Source organism: Loxodonta africana, chromosome 2 (genome assembly GCF_030014295.1).
Source record: "Loxodonta africana isolate mLoxAfr1 chromosome 2, mLoxAfr1.hap2, whole genome shotgun sequence".
Lineage (NCBI taxonomy): Eukaryota > Metazoa > Chordata > Mammalia > Proboscidea > Elephantidae > Loxodonta > Loxodonta africana.
Genome location: NC_087343.1, coordinates 195,854,167 through 195,869,011, shown reverse-complemented (window position 1 = coordinate 195,869,011; position 14,845 = coordinate 195,854,167). Strand labels below are relative to the sequence as shown.

At 46.4% G+C, this 14,845-nt stretch overlaps 1 protein-coding gene across 1 annotated transcript in view; it reads right to left on the bottom strand.

Moving 5' to 3' along the window:
• CDHR2 (cadherin related family member 2) overlaps positions 1-14,845 on the bottom strand; it is an 89,377-nt gene that overhangs the window by 26,871 nt on the left and 47,661 nt on the right. The window contains exons 2-11 of the mRNA XM_064279176.1: positions 14,269-14,335; positions 13,923-13,994; positions 6,551-6,690; positions 6,380-6,419; positions 3,858-3,973; positions 1,930-2,019; positions 892-1,245; positions 731-806; positions 514-629; positions 177-410 (exon numbers count right to left, since the gene is read on the bottom strand). Of these exons, the coding sequence (XP_064135246.1) occupies positions 177-410; positions 514-629; positions 731-806; positions 892-1,245; positions 1,930-2,019; positions 3,858-3,973; positions 6,380-6,419; positions 6,551-6,690; positions 13,923-13,994; positions 14,269-14,335 (1,305 nt within the window). The remainder of the gene's footprint in view (positions 1-176; positions 411-513; positions 630-730; positions 807-891; positions 1,246-1,929; positions 2,020-3,857; positions 3,974-6,379; positions 6,420-6,550; positions 6,691-13,922; positions 13,995-14,268; positions 14,336-14,845) is intronic.

Below are 14,845 nucleotides of genomic sequence, written 5' to 3'. Positions count from 1 at the left end.
CAGCATCATCATCCTGTATCCACCTCAGGTTTTCTAACATACTCCACGTCCCCTTCTCTGCACTACCACACTCTAGTGTTCACTATCAACTGCCCTCCCACCCCCAATCATCCCCATTCCATCTCACTCTAGCCACTGCCCACCATCATCCCCCACCCACACCTTCCCATCCCTGCCTTGTCTGGGTCGTAGGCCACCAGGGTGAGGTCATCAATGGGGATGCGGGCTGAGGCATGCTCATCCACGGAGCCAGTGAAGTTGACTTGGGCCTCTTCGGATGTGAAGGTGCAGGCCAGGAGGGTGCAGTTGTAAAACTCAGGTTTGTGGTCATTGACGTCTGTCACCCTCAGTGTGACCCATATGCTCACCTTGGCCTCTTTCTCATAGATGTTGAGGTGCATCTCGGTGGCCTGAGGGCAGAGTGCAGAGAGAACCAGTGTTTAGGGAGAGCTGAAATCAAAGGTCAGAGGTTAAGAAGTAGGGGTCCAGAGGGGCCGTGGAGCCCTCACTCACCGTGACCTGCACCTGAACCTCCTCGTCCTCCTCCAGTAGCTGCTCACGGTCCAGGGAACCGCTGACCACGATGACCCCGTCTGCCTCAATGTCAAACCAGCCCGGCCTTGTGGAGTCTGATGAGGAGGCAGATGGAACAGCTGCTTCCAGTGGCTCTGATAGAGCCTGCACCATGTCCCTTGCCCCAGCCCCCAGCCTGGGGGCACCCTGTTCTCACTGGAGATGCTGTAGGTCACAGGGTCATTGATGCCTTTGTCTGTGTCCATGGCCTCCACCTTCAGCACGGAGGTTCCCTGGAAGGAGGCATGGTCAGGGCCCAGACACTTTCCTCTGCCCTCCACTGTCTCAACCTAGACCCCTCCAGATTCCCACACATACCTTGGGTGCACCCTCAGACACAGAGGCCAAGTAAGACTCTCTGACAAACTGGGGGTCCAGGTCAGGCTGGTCGATCACCGAGATGGACAAAAAGACAGTGGGGGAGCACTGGATGGTAAATTTGTCCTGGTATATGTCGCCTGAGTCCTGAAGGGAGAGAGGACCTTCTGTGACCCAGGAACATAGATCTCTATGCCCCTTGATCCTACCTGTGGCCACCCAACTCACACAGGCCTTCAACTCCAGCTGATAGAAGGCACTCTTGTTGTTGTAGCTGAGGCTGCCATTGAGCACGATGGAGCCATTGGCCAGGATCCAAAAGAGATGTTGGTTGTCCACGGTGTCAGGTATGACCTGGGACAGAGCACATTCAGGCCAGGCTCCCATGGGACAGCCTGCCCCTGAAAACCCCAGCTCTGAGAAACCTGGGTTCAAATCCCAGGTCTGCCACTGACCAGTTGTATGACCTTAACCAAGTCATGTAACCCCTCAGCCTCTGGGAAGTGAGGCTCAGGATATCACCTCAATGGGTTGAAAGGAGGGAGTATTCACTGAGATGACATGCTTACCAGAGACATGGTTGGTACTCAATAAATGGGAGCCATAACTGCAAATTTGTCATCATAAGGACTGAGTTCATGTACCCTTACTGTCTGTGTGAACTTGGACAAGACCCTGAATCTCTCCGAGCCTCAATCTCCTCTTCTATGAAGGCTGAAGTGCCTCCACCACCTGGTAGTGTGATGCTAGCCTTCATCAAGGGCCTAGACAACGTCCGGAGAAGAAAGTGGGAAGAAGAGTCTGGTGCACAGTGGGCAACCTCCATAGGAAAGTGAGGCTTAGATGGGGTCAGAGGAGGGCTCGGGGGCCAAGGGCTGGACTGCCTCAGAGCTGCTGTCTTCACCCCAACTTTCAGGGCCCTGTGGTTTTCTGGGAAGATGCTGCCCCCTGGTGACCACCAGGAGCCATCAGGACACACACTCACCCCCTTGTACTCCCCACACTTTCTCTCTCTCACACACACATTTTCACACTCACCTTCTCTATGAAGTACACAACCAAGCCCCCAGATCCCGTGTCTTTGTCGCTGGCCAGCACAGTGGTCACCACGGAGCCTACCGGCAGGGTCTGTAAGGAGGGACTTGTCACCTGTGAGTCCAAATCCATCTCCACTCTCCAGTACGTCACCCCCATCCCTGAGCCTCAGTTTCCTCAACTGTACCACAGGGGTAGTGGTAGCACCTTACAAGGTCTGAAGCACAGGTGGTCCACAACTGTTCCCCTTGCCCCCTGCCTGGGTGGGGCCTCTGGAGGCAGCTGTAGGGGGAGCAGGGTCCCTACCTTCTCTCCCCACAGAGCCTCACCACCCACCTGGCCTGCCTTCTGCTTTGTAAGTCCCTCGGGACCCAACCAAACCCAGCCTGACCATGCCATCCTCTGCACAAACACCCTTGTGGGCTCTCTATCACCAACAGCAGTTGGTTTCAAACAGCACTCTGCAGAGCTGGAAGGTTTTTTCCCAGAGGACTTTGCCCCCAGAAGCTGGCCCTGCAACTCCTGCCCACAACCTCACTACTTCCACATGGTGACCCAAGAGATCTTTTAAAATCTTGAACCAGGCCATGTCACTCTTGTGCTTAAAACCCTCCAATGGTTTTCCATTCTTCCCAGAATACGGTCCAGACTTCTTCCATGGCCTCTCTGCCACTAGGCCGCTGCCAACCTCTCTGACCTCATCACCTTTGCACCCTCTACCCTCCAGCCACACTGGACTCCTTACAATGCCTAGAACACACTCCAAGCTCATTCCCAAGTCAGGGCTTTTGCACTTGCTGTTCCCCTGCCTGGAACATCTTTTCCTGGAGCTTCCCATCGCCAGTCCCTTCTTGCCACTCAGGTCTCTGCTCAGATATCACCTACTCAGAGAAGCCTTTCTTGACTACCCAACCTAAAGCAGCCCCCACCGCAGTCACTTTCTTTCACTTCACTCTGTTTTATGTTTATCACGGAACTCAACACCACCTGAAATAACCCCGCTCAATCTATGTTTCATTGATTATTGTCTGTTCTTCACTAGAACATGAGCTACTGAAGGTAGTCTTGTTCTCCACACATCCTCAGCACCTAGGACAGTCCCTGGCATATAGTAGATGCTCCATCAGAACCTAAGGAATGACTGTCTGAGCCTCACCAGCCTCATCTCTGGCCTATTTCAGGGTCCCACACCTAGCAGGTCCTCCACACCACTTGGCAATGATGTTTCAAAAACAGTGTGTTGTGTTTGCTGTCTGGCAACCTTGGGGGATTCTTCTCTCCCCACCCCCTACCATGAAGGTTATGTGAGACCGCTCCTCCTTGCTAGACAGGAAGGCCTTTGATGAGGACCTAGCCAATCAGAACATTCTGTACCCCCAGATTAGTCCAAGAATGGGCCCATGACCTAAAATGTCCCAATGAAAGTCAGCCCTGCAGCTTTGGCTGGAATCATTGAGCAAGAGATAGTCTCTTTCTACTGAAGTTGCAAAGCTAATGGGATATAAACCCAGAGCACCTGGGGGATGTTTTTAACACAGGATGGAGGCAACAAGAGAAGCAGAGCTGGGAGGTGGAGAGAAACCTTTTCTTGATGACATGATTTGAGTGCCTGGAGTCAGGCATGCCTGAAGTCAGAGTACTCTAAATTTTTCCAATACACATAAGAATATCAATTCTTTTCTCCCCCCCCCCCCGCTTTTTTTTTATTTCATGACTAAAAGAATTCCAATCCATTCTGACCGATCACCAAATATTGCTGTAAAAATGGTTTCTCAGTTACCTCCCTCTGGATTTGGTTCTTGCAGCTCGACCCTTCTAGAAGGTGCTTTTTCAGATCCTGGATCCCCTGATGGCTGTCTCTGGTCCCTCTCACTCTGAAAAGTGCCTCTGCTATGCCCCTGCCCCCCCCCAACCTTAAACATATATGTTACCTCTTTGATGCTGGTGGAGAAGCTGGTGTTCTGGAAGACAGGAGCATTGTCATTTCTGTCCTCCACGATCACATGCATGTCCTTCTGCACCTGTAGGTGAGAAAGTCCAGGTAAGTCTGGAAAATGTGAGAGCTTGAGAAAACCAAGTGGGAGAGGCTGGGCAGAGTACAAGTTGGCATAGCAACTCAGGAGGACAATTAGGCAGTGCTCTGGGTAACTTTCTATCTGATACTTAGTCAATGCTCATTGTTCACAGGAGTTATGTTCTATAAAGTCACCATGCACACTGAATTAGCAAATACTGAGTCATTGCTCCAGGGGAAATGCAGGGTTAGATTCCTGTGAGCCTCTGGTCACAACATTTTCATCACCTGATCAATACATACCTTGTTTTATGTGTATTTCTTCTAAAGACACCTTATTTAATATATATTCCTTACAAATAATTATATGCCATATTTCTTTATAATAAAATACTAGCAGAGAAGAGTTTAACATTTTCCTGACCCTGATTAATGTAAGTGACTGTAAATTTCTTTGGCTCTCAGTCTGACAGCACTGCTGTCCACTGGGCATTGTTTAATCAGTTGTCATCTCATAAATCTACAAATTTATCTCCTTTTCATCTTTTCCACAGTGTCATCACACACTATAGATGTTACCTCCCAGTGCAGCCTAATGTGCAGTTTGGCGAATTTCCTTTTTTTCCGGATGCACCGAGTTTTTGATTCATTAGCACTGAACTCATGGCCAACAGCACTATAACTCATGCCTGAACCAAGCTTATCTAAAGTATTATCTCTGTAAGGCACATCACAGCCTCCTGACACTTAGGAACACCGGACAGCACTTCAGCCCTATGCTTGGGGTCATTCTAAATGCCAAAGTCACCAACAAAGAGCACAAAAATGCAAAAAAAATGACACTAAATAGACCTCAGAAAGGATCCTTGCTTACAGTCTGAGAGCTGAAACAAGAAGGCAGAGCCTCAACTTGTTCTACCTCAGCTGGGAAAGTGCATGTCGAGTGACTCAAATTTTTTACCACTCTGTGTGTGTCCAAAAATGACCGTAAGTGACACAGGGTATTGATTTGGGGGTTACAAATAAATTTTAGTGAGTAGGAAAAATCACAAATATAGAACCAAAGAATAATGAGGATCAACTGTCATTTCACACTCCAGAGAAGTTGCAAATACAGAACAAGTGACTCCTGAGTACCCTTCATCTAAAAAAAAAAAAAAATCATCTAGATTCTCCCATTGTTAACACTTACCACATTTGGTTTCTCTCTCTGTACCTTTTTCTGAACCATTGGAGAGTAAGTTACAGTCATCAATCAATTTTTTTAATCTAAGATGTGCCTGCCTCGTTATATGCGTGTTCCTTTTAGCTTTGTTAATAACCCCAGTGTCCGTCAGAGGGGAGACATGGAGCTGAAATGCAGACAAAGGAAATGAGGAAGACTCGTATGTGGAGGCATGGAAAGGTCTCCAAGACAAACGGTTGAGTGGGCAAGGCAGGTTCAAGACAAAATGTCGGATTTGTACAATAAGATCCCATCTGGGTTTCAAAAAACGATCTTTCTCCCATAGATGCATGTATGTACATAAATGTGGACAAGAGACTTGAAAGAGCACAGGAACAGTGGACACTTGGGCAGTGGGAGTGAGCTGGGGAGGTTTGTCATAGGAGACGCTAGCTTGATCTGCAATGCTTGAAAAGTTCACAGAGAGAATGTATGCCTGAATATCCAAGTAATTAAAACTATGGTTAAACTGTGATTAACCGCCCTCAAAAAAAAAAAAAAAATGTTGGAAGCCTAAACCCTATACCTGCAGATGTAATCCTGTTTGGAAATAGGGTTCTCTTTGTTGTGTTAATTAGATCATACCCTAGTAGGGAAAAAAAATTAGTTGCCTCTGAGTCCGTTCTGATTCATGGTTACCCCACATGTGTGTCAGAATAGAACTGTGCTCCACAGGGTTTTCAATGGCTGATTTTTCAGAAGAAGACTGCCTGGCCTTTCTTCTGAGGTGTCTATGGGGGGGTTCAAACTGCCAACCTTTCCATTAGTAGTCTAGAGCTTAACCATTTGTACCACCCAAAAAAAGAAAAAAAAAAAACCACCCAGGAACTGGGAATATGTCAGAGACAAAACTCTCAACTTCCACAGATAACTTAAACCAGAAAACCAAGACACAGCAACATAAGCATGATTTTTAGAAATACGAGGGTAGATTCCAGAATATTCAGCCAAAGGCATTGAAAGTAATTGCTTCAGAGAAACTAGGATGGGGGTATTGGGCCCTAGTTTGTTATTTTTAAATCTTGATAAAGTTATATGACAAAAAATGGGCAAGTATAATTTTAATAAAAATAACCATTAAATTAATTTTTGTAACCTGGAGCTGTCTCTTTCTTCTTGAGGTGGTGCACAGTCAGGGAGGCCTAGCCCCCTGCTCATTCCACCCCTGTACTGCCCTCTCTCCTCCACCTTCCCACTTACCGCGCTGTTTTGACCGTCGCTCACAGAGATGGTGATGGCAAAGTAGAAGATGGTCTGTGTCAGGGCAGAGAGAAAGGGCTTGAGTGGGGTAGGGGTACAGGCTGGGTGCCCACTGCCAGGACCTCCATCCCCAGGTCCCTCCCTGTCTCCCCTTCCCCATCTTGAGGCTGCTGTCCTTTATTTACCTCGTAGTCCAGAGGGCTGGCCAGCCTCACTTCTCCAGTGTCCTTGGTGACATCAAAGAAGTAGGCATAGGAACCACTAATTCCATAGGTCAGGGGGTCTCCATCCCGGTCATTAGCCACCAGCCAGAAGACCTGGGCCCCTGAAAATGAAACAGAGTATGCCCACGGTCCACGGTCACTTCCTTCTGTGCTGACCTGGCTGAGTCCGCCCACAGAGCTGGGCCCAGTGGCCTGGCTTCTCGGGACACAGGCTGGACCTCCTCAGCCTACCGCCCCCTCACCCCAGGCTCCAGCCTCTGCGGTCTTAGATGACAGGTTTGTGTGTTGTCACTCAGCACCACTCAGAGGCCTTTTGATAACTGTGCCCTGATTTCCTTTGAGAAATCCCACCCCAAACCCAGTGGACACATTGGGGGGAGGGGGAAGGCAGCTGTTACCCAGATGTCTCCCCCTCCCCAGGCCAAGGGTGAGTTACATGGACACAGCAAGCAAGAGATAAAAGGAAAGGGAAGCAAGCAGAGAGCTGGGAACCTCATACCACCAAGAAAGAAGCACTGGGAGCAGAGCGAGTCCCTTGGGCCCAGGGTTTCTGTGCAGAGAAGCTCCTAGTCTAGGGTAAGATTGACAAGAAGGACCTTCCTCCACAGCAGATGGAGAGAGAGGGCCTTCCCCTGGAGCTAAGGCCCTGATTTTGGACTTGCAGCCTACTAGAGTATAAGAAAATAAATTTCTCTTTATTAAAGCCATCCACTTGTGGTATTTCTGTTATAACAACACTAGATGACTAAGAGTGGGGGCACTGAGTTATGTTAATGGTGGTGGAATGATTTGGAAAAGGATAGTGAAAATAGTTGTGCAATTTGAAGAATGTAATCAATGTCCTTGAATTGTACATCTAGAAACGGTTGAGATCTCGTATGTTTTATGTATATTTAACCACACACACACACACACAAAAAAAAAAAATCAGAAGGAAAAATGATTATAATACAGCCTGCATTATATTTGTCTTTAGACCAATGCAGCTGTGAAATATAATTTTAATATGCATTTTTCTGGAGGAAGATTCCTGTGTAGGACGTTCTGGTTTTCAGAAATTAGCCCTTGGAATTCGCCAGCAATCAAGGTATCTTTGTTTTCCGAAAACAGCCAGGCAACACTTAAATGTGTGCAAATGGTTGGGAATGCCCCAACTCACCGCCTGGCAACCGACCTCAGGAAGGGGAGGGGCATGATGCAGTTGAACAAGTATACTCATCAAACCAAGCACAGGCACTGAGGTTCCAATGACTTGGGGGCCCTGGACCTTGGAGCTCTCTCCTGTGGGGCTTCCTGGATTGGTGACAGCATCCATCAATGGAAGAGGGTGTCACGTGCCTAGGGGAGATGGAAGCCTCATGGTGCTGAGATCTCTCCCAGATCTTGCCTGATGCATCTCTTTACTTGTATACTTTCTGGTTATAATAAATGAGTAACTGTAAGTATGACAGGTAATAGTTTCTGTGAGTCATTCTAGTGAATTATCAAGCCCACTGGGGGCGTGAGAGTGGAGCCCTGGTGGCACTGTGGTTAAGAGTTTGGCTGCTAACCGAAAGGTCAGCAGTTCAAATCCACAAGCCACTCTTTGGAAACGCTATGGGGCAGTTCTACTTTGTCCTATGGAATTGCTATGAGTCGACGGCAATTGGTCCGGTTTTTTTGAGGGGAGCAGTGAGAGCCAGCAGAGAAGCTGGCATTTGCTTATTTGGCAGGGGTTGGAAGGACAGAGTCCTAGTTTGTGGTGTTAAAGAGAGAAATTAAGAGCAGATATCTTGCTTTGATTTTGGGGTTTTCTTACAAAACTGAATATTTACTTTAAATAAATTCCTGACCAAAATTAATCCACCAGTGTCTTTTCATCCGAAGTTACAAAGCCTTTCCTGGTTGAAGCCAGGCTTACTCAATTTGAATCTCAAAAGACATGGCTGAGTGGAGGTGCAGACAGTCCTGTGACCTCATATCAGTTGATATCAGTAAAAGGGGGAGGGCAGGGTGCAATCAATCATCCCAAGATTAGCCAATGATTGCTCTTCTATCTTTCTCCCTCTTCTCCTTTTAAGCTTCGTTGTACCTAGCTTCTTTGAACCGTTTGCTTTTTCTGGAATCAGAATGGTCTCCCAACCTGTAAACACACCAGCCACTCATTGGAAACACTATGGGGCAGCTCTACTCTGTCCTACAGGGTCACTAGGATTCCCCAGCAATCAAGGTGTCTTTGTTTTTCTAAAACAGCCAGGCAACACTTAAATGCGTGCAGATAAGTTGGGAACCCCTCAACTCATCACCTGGCAACTAACCTCAGGGAGGGGAGGGGCATTGATTCCATGGCAATTTTTTTTTTATATGTACATAGAATAACTGCTCGGAATAAATCTAATGTTCAAATTTCATTGAGTTTTGATTACTTTTAACAGTGGAAACCAACTGGGTGATTAGGGTCAGAGAGATAGAGTGCCATATGGGTAACTCGTGTCAGGATGATGGAGAAGTGGGAAAATGGGAATATGAGTTATCTTTGCAGTTTGGGGAAACCCTGGTGGCCTAGTGGTTAAGTGCTACGGCTGCTAACCAAAGGGTCGGCAGTTCAAATCCGCAAAGCACTCCTTGGAAACTCTACGGGTAAGTTCTACTCTGTCCTAAGGGTCCCTATAAGTCAGAATCGACTCTACGGCACTGGGTTTGGTTTGTTGTTTGGAAATTTGCCTTATGTTGGTTATGATTAACACAGGGACCAGGAAGGCAAAAGTGCCCACAACAGTCTTCTGCAGTCATGGGGCCCACTACCCTAAGCCTGAGGGCCTCACAGACTCGGCCACTCTTCCTTGCCCTTGGCAGCATGTCCCCACCCCCAGCTAGCTATTTTTCAGAAGTAGATTACTAGGCTTCTCTTCCTAGACCGTCTTAGACTGGAAGTTCCGCTGAAACCCGGTCAGCATCACAGCAGCATGCAAGCCTCCACTGAGACTGGTGGCTGCGCATGAGGGGTATCGGCTGTGAATCCAAACCAGATCTCTTGCATGGAAGGTGAGAATGCTACCACTGAAACACCACTGCCCCCATAATTCAAAATAAAAAGTCTAAATAAAATATTTGTAAAAATCTGACAGAAATAGCTTTCATGTTACAGGAGAGGTGTAGAATTCATTCCAGGAAGGGGAAGATGGCCATTTAGTTTAAGACTGCCCCGAAAGGGGCTGTGTGGTTTTGGAAGAGGAGACCCTCTCTTAGTCAGGCTGAGAGTAAGGCGGGTGAGTTGCTCTGAACAGCGAAGTAAACAGTTATCCATTTCCCTGGAGGCTAGAGAGGGAAGAGCATGGAGAAGCCCCAGGGCCCGGGGAAATGAGGAGATGGGCAAGGGGTCTGGCCTTTGCAGACACTCCCATAGCTGGAATAGCCGGTTACCATGAGCAACAGCGGTCCTGATTCCTGCTTCGGTCTGGAATTGCAAGTGTGAGAGATGGAAGAGAAATAATGGAACCAAATGGAAACTTTCTCTTTTGTGAAATCAGAAGGACCAAAAGGGACAGAAAACAGAGGAACATTCTCAGGGGTTAAGTCTGGTGGTGTCTTCCACACCCCCGGGGACACTGGTGTTGACCTGTTACGAATTGAATTGTGTCTCCCCAAATTATGTGTTGTAAATCCTAACCCCTACACTTGTAAGCCTTAGTGGCTCAGGGGTTAAAAGCTGCTAATCAAAAGGTCAGCTGTTCGAATCCATCAGCTCCTTCCTGGAAACCCTATGGGGAAGTTCTACTCTGTCTTATAGGGTCGTTATGAGTTGGAATCAACTGGACAGCAACGGGTTTGGGTTTTTGTTTTTTAATACTTGTGGTTGTAATTCCATTTGGGAATAGATTTCTGTTTTGTTAATGAGGTCATATTAATAAAGGGTGTGTGTTAAACCAATCACCTTTGAAGTATAAAATGAGCAGATTAAGAAGAGAGAAGGATGTACAAATGGAGGGAAAAATGCATGCTATTTAAAGATCACCAAGGAATGCCAGAGAAACTGACATAAGGATTTTCCACTGAAGTGGAGAAAGAGAGCCTTCCCCTAGAGCTGGTGCCCTGAATTTGGACCTCTAGGCTCCTAAACTGAAAAAACAAATTTCTGTTTGTTAAAGCTATCTTCTTGTGGTATTTCTGTTATAGGAGCAGTAGGAAACTAAGATAATTTGGTACTGGGAGTGGGGTGCTGCTCTAACAGATACCTAAAATCTGGAGGTGGTTTTGGAATTGGGTAATGAGTACAGATAGAATGATTTTCTTAAAGATAATATTTTATTGTGTTTTTGGTGAAGGTTCACACAGCAGTTTAGGTTCCCATTCCACAATTTCTACACAAAGTGTTCAGTGACATTAGTTACATTCTTCACAATGTATGAACATTCTCATTATTTCCTTTCTGGTTTTTCCATTTCCATTAATCTAGTTATCCTGACCCTTACATTCTCATTTTTGTTTTAAAGTAAGTGTTGACCATTTGGATGGATGGAGGAATTTTGAGGTGCTTCACAGTAACGCCCTAGTTTACCTTGAAGAGACTGTTGGTAGAATTATGGACATTAAGGCGATTCTGATGAAAACTCAAAAAGAACTGAGAGCTGTGATGAAAGCTTCCATCATCATGAACAGAGTGTTGCTAGATATATGGACATTAAATGTGCCTCTAGAGGTGAGGCTATAAAAGGAAATGCTGAGCAAAACTGGATTTCTTCAGTGCAGAAAAATGAAACAAGATCCATACCTCATGCCATACACAAAAACCGATTCAAAATGGATCAAGGACTTAAATGTTAAATCTAAAACCATAAAGTTCTTGGAAGAAAATATAGGAACAAAGCTTTGGGATGTAATTTTTTCAGCAATAGATTATCAAACATAACAACAAATACACAAATAGTAGAGAACAAAATAGATAACTGGGACCTCATAAAAGTTAAATAATGTTTATCAAACGATTTTATCAAGAGAGTAAAAAGTCAGACTACAGAGTGGGGAAAATCTTTGGGAACAACATAACTGATAAATGTCTAATATCTAAAATATACAGAAAACTTCTACAACTTAACAAAAAAACAACCCAAACAAAAACTGGGCAACGGACATGAACAGGCTTCACCAAGGATGGTATTCGAATGGCCAACAGATACATGAAAAGATGCTCAATGTCATTGGCCCTCAGAGAAATGCAAATCAGAACCACAGTGAGATACCATTTCACTCCCACTGAGATGACTAACATAAAAAACAAAACAAAAACAGAAAATAACGAGTGTTGGAGGGGATGTGGAGAAATTGGAATCCTCATTCTTTCCCAGTGGGAATGCAAAATGGTACAGTCATTGTGGAAAACACTCTGGCAGTTCCTCAAAAAACTAGAGGTAGAGCTGCCATATGACCTAGCAATTCCAAACCAAACCCAAACCCACTGCTGTCGAGTTGATTCCGACTCATAGGACCCTATAGCAATTCCACTCCTACATGTATCAAATAGAAGTGACACGATCAAATAGATCAAATAGAAGTGACACGAACAGACATATGCACACCTATGTTGATTGCAGCATTATTCACAATAGCAAAAAGATGGAAACAACCTAAGTGCCCATCAACAGAGGAATAAGTAAAACGTGATATATACATACAATGGAACATAATTCAGCAATAAAGAAAGATGAGTTCCACAAACATCTTACAATGTGGATGAACCCAGAGGACATTATTTTGAGCGAAATAAGTCAGTTACAAAAAACCATATTGTATGTTTTCACTTTTATGAAATGACATGAATAGGTAAATGAACTAGGAGAATGGGACCACCTAAAGCTAAGGAAGCAGAATTGCTGTCCCAGTGGACCTGGAAGGTGGGCTGACTCCTAGGGACATGGGGCCTCCACTCATAATCTGGAGATTGAGGCCAACACCTTCGATTCATTCTGCAGGGATGGATTTAAAAAAATGAACTGTGCAAAATGAAACAAACTTAAAGATTTGGAGGGTAGTTCCATTGCCCAGATAGTCCTGGAGAACAGAGGATTATTTTCAAGCCTTGAGGGCTAACGTAATTTGCTTTACTGGGTTTTGGACGTGTTTGGTGCCTGTTGTGGATTGAATTGTGTCCCCCCCAAATGTATGTGTCATCTTGGCCCACGATTCCCAGTATTTTGTGATTGTCCACTATTTTGATATCTGATGTGATTTTCCTATGTGTTGTAAATCTTACCTCTATGATGTTAATGAGGCAGGACTCAATTTACAAGATTAGGTTGTGTCTTGAGTCAATCTCTTTTGAGGTAAAGAAGACAGAAGAAGCGAGCAGAGACAGGGGGACCTCATGCCACCAAGAAGGAAGAACCAGGAGGGGAGTGCATTCTTTGGACCCAGGGTCCCTGCGCTGAGAAGATCCTAGGGAAAGATTGATGACAAGGACCTTCCCCCAGAGCCGACAGAGAAAGAGAGACTTCCCTGGAGCTGGCACCCTGAATTTGGACTTCTAGCCTCCTAGACTGTGAGAGAATAAGTCTCTGTTTGTTAAAGCCATCCACTTGTGGCATTTCTGTTATAGCAGCACTAGATAATTAAGATGGGTTAGATAATTAAGATAGTGCCCATATGCCCTTCTCTCCCTCCAATTGCTCCCATTTGTAAAGGAAATGTCTACCCTGTGTTTGTTCCACCAGTGTACTTTAGAAGCAGATAACTTGTGTTGTAGGTTTCACATGTTCACTCATGGAGAGGAATTTTGCCCCAGGATGGAATACATCCAGCAAAATCTCACCCATACTTGACTTAGATGATTCGGAAGACTTGATTTAAGACATTCGGGATGGTGTGACAGGGTGAATGTGTTTTGTATGTGGGAAGAACATGAATTTGGAGGGGGCGAAAGGGTGGAATGTTGTGAATTCAATTGTGTCACCCAAAAATATGTGTTATAAATCCTAACCCCTATACTTGTGGATGTAAGAGATGAGGAGAAAACAAACTTCTGGTATTGAATAAACTCACTTCAGGCCCCCTGTGTCCCTTGATGGAGAATCTGGTTGGCGAAAATGGTTAACATACTTGACTGGAAGTTTGAGTCCACCCAGAAGTGCCTTGGAAGAAAGGCCTGGTACTCTTTCCAAACAGTCAGCCATTGAAAACCCTATAGAATACACTTCTACTCTGACACATGTGGGGTTGCCATGAATTGGAATCAACTCGACAACGGGTTTACTGGTTTTGCCCCCCGACAAGATGTGCTGGGGTAGAGCTGCCCCCTGACAGCCCCTGGGACACTCTTTCAGGTATGGGCTTGGGCATAGGGCACAGAAAAATTACTCACCCACTGGCAGGTCCTCCGGCAGGGTCACTGCTGTCATATTTGGCAGGAAAGTTGGGGCCGTGTTGGCTGCCACTACAGAAAGACAGGGCACTGGAACATCTGGACCCCCTGCAACACCTGACCTCCCCCCACCTCTCCAAAGCCCACTCCAGTGCCAACCATCTACCCCAGTTCACCCACCTAGACCTGGATCCCTTCCCACGCTTCCTAGTGCAGCCAAGCATACAGTTCGGCCATAGGAGCTCAGTATTTATTGATCAGCGAGCGATTGCCCCATCCCTTCAGAAGGATTATGCCAAGGGTCCCCAGCTTAGCACTACTCTGGTTGGGGAGGGGAGGCACCCACCAGACACCACCAGGGCAGGAAGCAGGACGCAGGACAGCCACGGCCACGCCATCACGTCTGGAGGGAACTAGGAGAGGCAGTTTCAGGGAGGGGTGCCTGGACCTGGGCCTCCCTCCTTTGCCAGGTCCTCGTCTGTCTGGACCTGCCCCCCAGACCTGCCCACCACCCAGCAATTCCCACAGAGCCCCGTCTTGGGTCATGCAGGCTTATCACCCTCTGTCCATTTTTCAGATGTTCCGCGGGTGGGAGAAACAGAGGTGTGGGCAGACAGCTGAGCCCAATCCAGAGCCCCAGCCTCAGGCTGAACCTGAACTTGACTCCAGCCTTTGGCACCCACTGCATGACAAGCACTGTTCCAAGCAGGTTAGATGCATTATTTCATTATTCCTGCAACTATGAGGTGGTTATTATCATTGTCCCATTCTACACATGTGGAAACCGAGGCTGAGAGATTAGGAGGCTTGCTGGAGGCCACAATGAGAACCAGTGACAAGAGCTCACTTTGAACACAGGTCTTTTGGATTCCAAAATGCATTCCCTCAACCACTACATTATCCCCCCTGTTTGAAGTGTCCAC